Consider the following 9,309-nt stretch of genomic DNA (forward strand, 5'->3'; position numbering starts at 1 on the left):
GAACAAAGAAGTTCACCATCTAGTGAAGAGGGGCGGAGCCACAAGGAGGTAGCCCTGTCAGGTCCAGGAGCATCCAACAGTGCAACATTTAGACCTGTAGGCGACAGCAGGGGGCCCCCGCAGCACACACCATCCACAGGGAAGGTCCTCTCGACAGAGCAGGAGGGAAACGGTGGGCTGGGACCGGGGCTTAGACCCAGCAGGTAGAGGCAGGACAGAAGACTTCCCGAGGGAAGAGAGGGCCACTGTCCTCCAGGGTCACAGAACCTTCTGCAGGCTGGATCCTGTGGCCAGCCACACATCGACTCCCACAAGATTAACAAGGTTGGAGTCCTACCAGGCATATTGTCTGGCCATAGTAGAATTAAGCTGGACATCAGTAATAAGAAACATTTTGGAAGATTCACAAATACATGAAACTAAACAGTAGGCTCCTGCAGGAGTGAATGAAGAAACTAATAGAGTCTAAAAGTATCTTGAGAAAGATGGAACCAGGGCATGCCCAGATCTTGAGATGTAGCAAACCCATTTCTAAGAGAAGCTTACAGCCATAGATGCCTCCACCAAAAGTGAACCAATAAATAACTCAAATAAACACTTTGATGCTTCTCTTCAAGAAAGTAGAGGAGAAAGAGGAAACTAAACCCCAAATCAAGAAAAGGAAGGAAATAATAATGACTAGAAACGAAGTATAGACTAGAAAGACTCCTTTGAGCAGTCACATACCAACAAGTTAAACCACCCACAAGAAATAGGTAAATGCCCAGGAATACACAACCTGGAAAAACCCAATTAAGAAGAAACAGAAAATCCAGACAGACAAGTAGTGGGTAAGGAGATAAAGTCAGTAATAAAATTCTCCCATCAAAGTCGAGCCTGGAACCACACAGCTTCATGGAAGAAGTCAGGAAAATGTCCAGGGAGACCTGAGACCAATTCTTCTCACTCTCCCCCAAAATTGGAATGAAATGGAGGACTTACACCTCGCTCAATGGGGCCAGCTTTGCCCTGATACCAAGGCCAATTAAGGACGCTACCAGAAAAGAGTAGCTCAACAACACTGAAATGCACAGATGCAAAAACAATCAATCCAGCAGCAGGTAGGGTCAGACACAGACACACTGTTGGAATTATCCTCCATGAAACGGATGTCTGTGGCATTTGCTTGATTTCCTTCTGAGGTTGGTCGCTATGTTAACAAAGGAGAAAAGTAAGCCCAGATGGAGAGAAAGTGCTGGTACCGCTCCTATCTGTGCCATAGACGAATGTGGAAGCCTAACAGTTGCTGCTCTTGAGGGGTGGTCTGCAGCACATCTTAGCTTTGTGACAGTGGGAGTGAGTGGGTTCTGTGACCTTCTGTACATAAAGGGCAACCATGGTCAGCCCTTTCAGAGAGCACCGAATTCTTCCATGCCCCACCAAGGGGCACACCACAAGCTCCCTAGGCTCAGTGCCACCTCAGAAGCAGCTCCTGAACTCTGAACTTGGACATGGCATGTCCAGTGTCTTAGGAATCTTGAGCAACCCAGAGATGGGAGAGGCTTAACTCCTCTTTTATTTTTTGAGGGATGCTTTTGCTGGAGGTAGAATTCTGAGTGACAGATGTCAGCAGCATGGTCAGTGGGCAGACAACTCTGTATCCAGGGAAGGTTTACACAGAGCACCTGTAAGTGCTTCAGCTGTGGCCCATTGGACAGAGGACTGAGCATCCTGGGCATGATATCCCCAGGGGCCCTGGAACCAGACCACATAGACACCGAGGGAGTGTCAGTCACATTAACACACACTCACGTGTAAATCATGAACTCCAGGGAGCCACATATAACACACACTCTCCCTTTCCGTCACCTACAGAGGTCCTTGTGGGATGCAGCTCCTCACCAAGTCAAAGAACAGTGAAGACATTCTAAGACCGGAGATGATAAAGGGAATGTGTGGCCAGGCACGTAAAGAAGGGTGAACTTTCAATGAGTAGAGGGCCAAAGAGGCCAGCTGAAGGAAAAGAGCTGGCCTACAGAGATGGGCTGTGCCTCACAGGCAAGTTTATAATGACACTAGACATAGTTCATGAGGAATATAAAACAGCATCAAGTGTGCCTTGCCTGTTGTCAAAGCTCCCCAGACTGAAAGTAAACACAGAAAAGGTGCTGCCCTTGTTGAAAAGTTTTGCCCTCTTCTCCTATGTGGTAGATCCACGAGGTCACTCACATCACAGAAGTTTAAATATCACTGAGGACGGGACTTAACCAATAAGAGAACGCCAGGTATAGTCATGAAAACGCAGTCTTTCATGAAAATAGAGTATTCACCAAAACAGACCCTGTGGTAGGCCATAAATCATGTTTTAATCCATTTAAAATTATAGATCATTTGTAGAACATTCTCCCTGGCAGTAGCAATATTAAATCAGAAATCAGTATCCGGAGATCAGAAAAACTCCACAATATTTGCAAATTAAACATTATTGCTTCAGTGAACACTTGTAAACACGGCTGAGAGAAATTGAAGATGACGTGCACAGATGGAAAGACCTGTCACGCTGGTCACCAGTGTGAGCTCACTATGTTTAGAGTCCAGTTCTCCAGGAATTCCAAACAAGATATTCCAACAATCACTTAGAGAAAGTGACAAGCTGATCATCAATGAACTTGGAAATCCCTGCACAACATCCAAAACTGTAAGAAAATGGAGTGACCTGACATATTCTAACTGGAAGCCTTGTCATGCAGCTGTGGTGTCCCCGTCTTGTGAAATCAGCAGATAAACAGACCCAATGGCACCTGGCAGACCGAGGACCACACACACACATATGCCTCTGTTGGCAAGACAACAAAGAATTTACAGGCAAAAATCTATTCAACAAGTGGTGTGGATATCCACAGGAAAACAATTTTAAAACATACAGAGAATGTAATCATACAGCATGATTAGAAATGTATGTTGCCCTGGAAAACGTGGAGACACAGGTAAACATCCTTCACAGACTGGCTTTAGAAACCACACATTGGCCTCTGTCAGGTTCAGAACTAGCTGTGCAGTCTGCAGGCAGATTAATGCCTTCCTGAGCCCTGGTTTCCAGTTTTAACTGTCCTTTGAAGGGGTAGAAAGCAGAGCAAAGCATTGGAAATACGTCAAGTACGGTGACGTCAGAGCCCTCTAGGATGTGTTACAGACACAATCCCTGCCACTCAGAGGCCTCGTGACCAATACAAGACACATTCAGAGCTGGTTGGTGGAGTCTCTCCCAGCTGGACTCCTGAGCCATGTTTCCACCACCTTGTGAAGTGGCCTCAATATGTGGCCACCAAGGTTCTCAAAGGGGACAATAGACTGAAGATTGCATGATGTGTTGGTATTTTTCAACCTTTATTGATGTATTACTGACACAAAGATCATACACATTTAAGATGGGCAGGATGGAGTTTGATGCACATATGCAACATGAGAAATGAATGACACCTGTTAGTCTGGTCAACATGCGGATCACATCATGGTGACCTTGCACATGTGGGTCTGAGGAGAAAGACGTCAGACCCTCGTCCCAACACATTTCAAGTACAAAACACATCCTAGTGGCTGCAGTTGGCATGCTGCATGCACCAGAGGCTAGAACTTTCCTCCTTCCTGGAGAACTGCACCCTCTGAACAGCGTCTCCCTGCTCCCCCATGATACCTGGCAGCACAATGTTCCCTCAGCTTAGAAGCTCCTTTGTCCACTGTGTGCTCCTGAGAGTCCTGCCAGAGGCCAGCTAGTTCTGACATGAGGATCTATGTTAGGGCTCTTGACTGTGGTCCCTTGGGCTGCATGGCTGTTTCTATAATGGTACCACAATGCTTGCATAACTCTAGTTTTGTAATATATTTTGAAGCCATGAATATGACACCTGCAGCTTAGGGCTAGTCAGTATTTTGTGGTTCTAGGTGAATTTTAGGATTTTTTTCTATTGCTATGAAAAATTGCATTGGAGTCTCTGTATGGAAATTCCAATGCACAGGGATTCCATTAATCTCGGGTCACTTAGGCAGCATGGCCAATTAGTGATACTGATGCTTCCAGTCCCTGAGCACAAGCTCTCTCTCCATTTGTTTATGTCTATTTAATTTATTCATTAATGATTGCAAATTTTAGAGCACAGATCTTCCCTCCACTTTGTGAAATTTACGTAGTCTCTTTTCTTTCACGTTATTGTAAGTGAAATTACCTGAGGTCCCTTCCCCTGATTTTGTTGTTAGAGATGTTGCTGGGTTTTTGTATGTGGTTTTGTGTGATGTGGCTTTCCTGGATGTGTTTTAACAGGCTTTGGGTAGAGTCTCAGGATTTCTGTGCATAGCATCACGGCATCTGCTATCAGGGCAACTTGGTTCTCCCTCTCCTACCTGGAGGACAACGTGTCCTTCCCTCCTGTTGCTCTGGCTGGGTCTCCATCTTAACCACACCAACAAACCCATCTTACTTAACCTGCTGTGACCCTGTTCCCAGATGAAGCCATCTTCTGAGGCAGCAGAAACCCCAGCACTCTGTTGAGGGAATACCACTCAGCACACAGCAGTTCACAGCTTTTCTGTAAAGCTACTTTTAAAATGATCTGCTGTGAGTTCTGTATCTGTTTCTCCTCTTTCATTCCTGACTTTATTAATACAAGTCTTCCTTCATTTTTTTCTAGGTGACCCAAAGAAGTTTGTCAATTTTTAAATTTATTATAGGAACAGCTTCCAGTGTTGCTCATCATGTTTATTTCTTAATGTCTTTTATCAATTTCTGCCATCACCTTTATCATCTGTCTTTCCTGCTGGTTTACACATGGTGTATTTTTCTTTTTCCGCTCCTGGGGGTGGAGAGGTCAGTCAAAGGCTTTAGAGTTTTCTTTTCTCTTGAGACAGGATTTAGCAGTCGCCATTTCGCCTCTGCACACAGCTCCTACCGCGCACAGCTGCCAACTGGAACAGGCCCAGCATGAGGAGCAGGACTGACTCCACTCATGCGTGGCTCTGAACACCTGCCCACCAAGTGAGCAGGAGAGTGAGGGTGAGGACCAGGCTGGCAGGGAGGTGGACTGGTGTTAAGGTCTGTAAACAAGTCAAAATAACACCTGGCATTTTGCCAGGGGAATGTTAGAGTTCGTAAACAAGTCTGGATGGTGCCTGGCAAAATGCCAGAGGGAGTGGTTTGAAAAGTAACAAAAGTGAGCCATTAAGTGTGGAGATTCCTTATTGGTTGACTGATGTATCTAGTTTATGCTAATTAAGATAAGCTGTGCAAAATGTATAAATAGCTCTGTTGTCCTACAATAAACGGGCTCCTACTCCTGCTGTATCAATGTACACAAGTTATTTGTCACCCCCAGCTATTTTGCTGCAGCTGGACTGCGGCAGACTGGGGAAGGAGATGCCGGTCAGAGGTGCCATGTGTGGTAAGCAGGAGGAAGAGCTTCTGGCGACCTCTCACTGCATTGTGACCACAGCTAATGCTGCATTTTATGTTCCAAAATAGCTAAAAGAGAATTTAAACATTCTCACCAGAAATAAACAATAACTGTTTGAGGTGATGGAAATATGAGCCTGATTTACCATTCTACGTTACAAACTAGTCAAAACTTCACACTATGCTCCAAAAATGCATGCAACTTTCATTTGTCCAGTAGAAATAAAACTTAAAGAAATTTTAAACATGGATAGCAAGGTCATGATGCCCTTCACAGGGGCACTTAAGCATGGACTCACAGAGGGAATGGTGCCCCGGGCTCGTGCACACTTGCAGACATTCACACACCTTTCAGCTGGTGCCTCCCCTGGTCCGTGAGCCCAATACTATGTCATTAAAACAAGCCAATGTGGACGTTTCCTTCTGCCATTTTTCCTGAGCAAATCGTATACCTTGGGCTCCTCCTGATGGATGTGCCCTCAATTCACTATGACGACGACCCCTGAGGCTTCGGTCTGCCTGATCACACCTTCTCACATCTAAAACATTTTGAGTCCACCAGCTTTTCTTTGTTTCCCATCTGGTTCATTTTAATACTTGTGATCTTGTTCTACTGTGATTAATATATTTATTTATACATACTTAATTTATACTACACTTTCATTTTGTGATAATTGATATGTTAATGAGTAAAATATTAATTATGAAATCTTAGGAAAATAACACATAAAAAATGAATAAAGACCATAAGTACTAATATTTGGCACAGTCCAAGGTACCTTGAAGTGCCATCCAGGGTTCAACAAAATAAAATATGGAAAGTCTTGCTAGAATACACGGAATTTCATTTAAAAAAAAAAAAAAAAGAAAGAAAGAAAGAGCTCAGCGACCCCTGGGATCCCTGGTGGGGAAGCTCGAGGCTCCTGGCTAGACCAGGTCAGGCGCAAAGGGCAGGCCCTGGTGGAGCCCCCACGCCACACTGCCTTCTCAGCCTTCTCAGGGCTGCCTTCAATTCCTTGTTCCTCAGACTGTAGATGACAGGGTTCAGGGTGGGGGGCACCACGGTGTAGAACACAGGCAGCAGAAGGTCAGAGATGGAGGGTGAGCTGGAAACGGGCTTCACGTAGGCGATGCTGCCAGACACCAGGAAGAGGGTCACAACCACGAGGTGAGGGACACAGGTGGAAAACGTTTTCCACCTGCCCTCCTTGGACGGGATCCTCATGACGGTAGAAAAGATGTACCCGTAGGAGAGCGTAATGAGACCGAAGCACAAAATCACAAGGCTGGTAACGAAGACCATGACTCGGACCTCAGGGAGGATCGCTGTGGAGTCCAGGAGGCTGAGCAGCTGGGGAATGTCACAGAAGAAGTGATGGACTTGGCTGGACCCACAGAACGGCAAGGAGAAAGTGGCCACCATGTGCATGAGCCCAGAGATGCCGCCACTCAGCCAGCACAGGGCCACCATCCTGACACAGGCACGCTGGCTCATGATGGCCTCGTAGTGCAAGGGCCAGCAGATGGCCACACAGTGGTCATAGGACATCACCGTTAGGAGGGCCGTCTCAGTGGACGCCAAGTTCATGAAGAAGAAGGCCTGCAGGGCACACCCCCAGAAGGAGATGGAGGTGTCCTGGGTGAATGAACTTACGACAGACTTGGGGACTGTGACGGAGATAAAGCAGAAATCCAAGAAAGACAGGTGTCTTAAGAAGAAGTACATCGGGGTCTGCAGGCGGACGTCCACGGTGGTGACCGTGATGATCAGGAGGTTCCCAGTGAGAGCCGCCAGGTAAACTAGTAAGAACAGGACCGCATGTGTGGTCTGAACCGTCCAGGAGTCTGCGAACCCCACGAGGAGAAACACCACAGCCTCGCTGCTGTTCCCACCTGCGGCTGCCCGGCTTCCTCCTAGGATAGAAGAGTGGGTTACAGCTCTGTCTACGTGGCTGCCTGCAATGACGTCCCTGAAGCAGCCAGGCAGGTGACTGCTGCGTGACAGATCACACACATGCACAGGTGGAAACTATCTTGCTACCTGAAATCTCCACCACACAGCACAGCACTCGATACAAAGTACAACCTCAATAAATACAACATAGGACCTCAGGGGCCTGGAGAGATGAAACTAACATAGAAAATGACACGGGATTTTAATAGGAATTGCATTAAATCTGTATAGTACTTCAAGTCGTAGGGCCATTTTGACAATATTGATTCTGCCTATCCAGGAGCTTGGGAGATCTTTCCGTCTTCTGAGGTTTTCTTCAATTTCTTTGTTTAGTGTTCTGTAGTTTTCATTGTAGAGGTCTTTTACCTCTTTTGTTAGATTGATTCCCAATTTTTTTTAGGCTATTGTGAATGGTGTAGTTTTCCTAATTTCTCTTTTAGTAGATTCATCGCTGATGAATAGGAATGCTTTTGATTGATGGGTGTTGATTTTATATCCTGCTACTTTGCTGAATTAATTGATTGGTTCTAGAAGTTTCCTGGTGTGCTTTTTTTGGATCTGCTAAATATATGATCATGTCATTGGCTAATAGTGATAGTTTGAGTTCCTCTTTATCTATTTGTATCCCTTTAATTTCTGTCTTCTGTCTAAGCAGGCTAGAGTTTCAAGGATGATGTGGTATATATATTTATGGAATATGACCCTTGAAATTATGGCCTTTTCCAGTAAATGGATAGAGCTGGAGAATATCATGCTAAGTGAAATAAGCCAACCCCAAAAAACCTAAGGCCTAATGTTTTCTCGGATATGCAGATGCTAATTCATAATAAGGGCAGGGACACTAGGGAAGAATAAAGTTGCTCTAGCTTAGGTAGAGGGGAGTGAAGGGAGGGGAGGAATAGGAAGGTGGTAGAATGAAACAGACATTACTACCTTATGCACATAATCACCAATGTGATTCCACAACATCAGAAGAATGAGAAATTATACCGCATTTATGTATGAAATGTCAAAGTGCATGAATGCATTTTACTATCATATATCACTAATTAAAACACACTAAAAAATTATAAAGTCAAAACAAAAAAAGAAAATTACAGGGGACCATGAAAAGAAAAGGATCTGACCACAAAGATAAGGCATAGTATTCACAGAAGAGAGAAGTACCCATAGGTGGGGAGAAATCAGCGGGGCTGCTCTAGTCTGTGGAGCAGACGTATTTGGAAGTGTGCATTTGTTGCTGTGGAGGGTGGGGGGTCTTCAGGGCTTCTCAGCTTTGGTGACAGTGGAGTGAGTGGGTTCCATGACCTGGAAGGCAGCTGCCCCACAATGACTGAGAGCACCGCCCTCCTCGATGCCCCTCGCAGGGGCACACCACAGCTCCTGGGGCTCTGTGCCTCGCCAGAAGCAGCTGCTGAGCTCTGAAGGGGGCATGTTAGTGGAGGACGCAACCAAGCACAGCACCAAGGGGCATCTGCTCTGGTTGACAAGAGGGGACAAGGGACAGAGGTGGTGTCCTGGACACGCTGGCCTTGCTGTGTGCTGTTGGAGACAGGTGGGAGCTGCTCCTGGGTCAGGTCTTGATGGGTGTTTCGCTGGTTTTCAGACTGGCGTCTAGAAGACAGCGTGTGGAGACAGGAGGAGGATCAGGGTGTGCCCACATCAGGGTCTGCTGGGCCGCAGCTGGGATGGGCCTTCCCTCTCATGCCCTGGCCCTCAGCTCTCATCCGCAATCTGGGACCCAGCAGCAGAATCCTGAGCATCCGGCCGCACAGCTGAAGCACTGAGCAGTTTTGGTGACAATCTTCTCCAGCGTCTGGCTCCCACTGTATTTGTTAGGTTAGTCCAGTGAAACGGTGTCTGACCACATTCCCAGTCTCTGTGAGTGTGTCAAGCCACTCTCAATAGAACTTTGCCCGTAGCAGTTCATGAT

The 9,309-nt window shown here is 46.2% G+C and overlaps 1 protein-coding gene across 1 annotated transcript; it reads right to left on the reverse strand.

Annotated features, from left to right (window-relative positions):
* Window positions 1-6,359: 6,359 nt before the first annotated feature.
* Window positions 6,360-8,810, reverse strand: LOC144249939 (olfactory receptor 14L1-like). The gene is made up of 2 exons (XM_077792178.1): window positions 8,720-8,810; window positions 6,360-7,336 (listed from the first exon to the last, which is right to left on the reverse strand). The coding sequence occupies exons 1-2, from the start codon at window positions 8,808-8,810 to the stop codon at window positions 6,360-6,362; spliced, it is 1,068 nt and encodes a 355-aa protein (XP_077648304.1).
* Between the last annotated feature and the right edge of the window lie 499 nt (window positions 8,811-9,309).

Source organism: Urocitellus parryii, chromosome 1, assembly GCF_045843805.1.
Source record: "Urocitellus parryii isolate mUroPar1 chromosome 1, mUroPar1.hap1, whole genome shotgun sequence".
NCBI classification, from domain to species: Eukaryota; Metazoa; Chordata; class Mammalia; order Rodentia; family Sciuridae; genus Urocitellus; species Urocitellus parryii.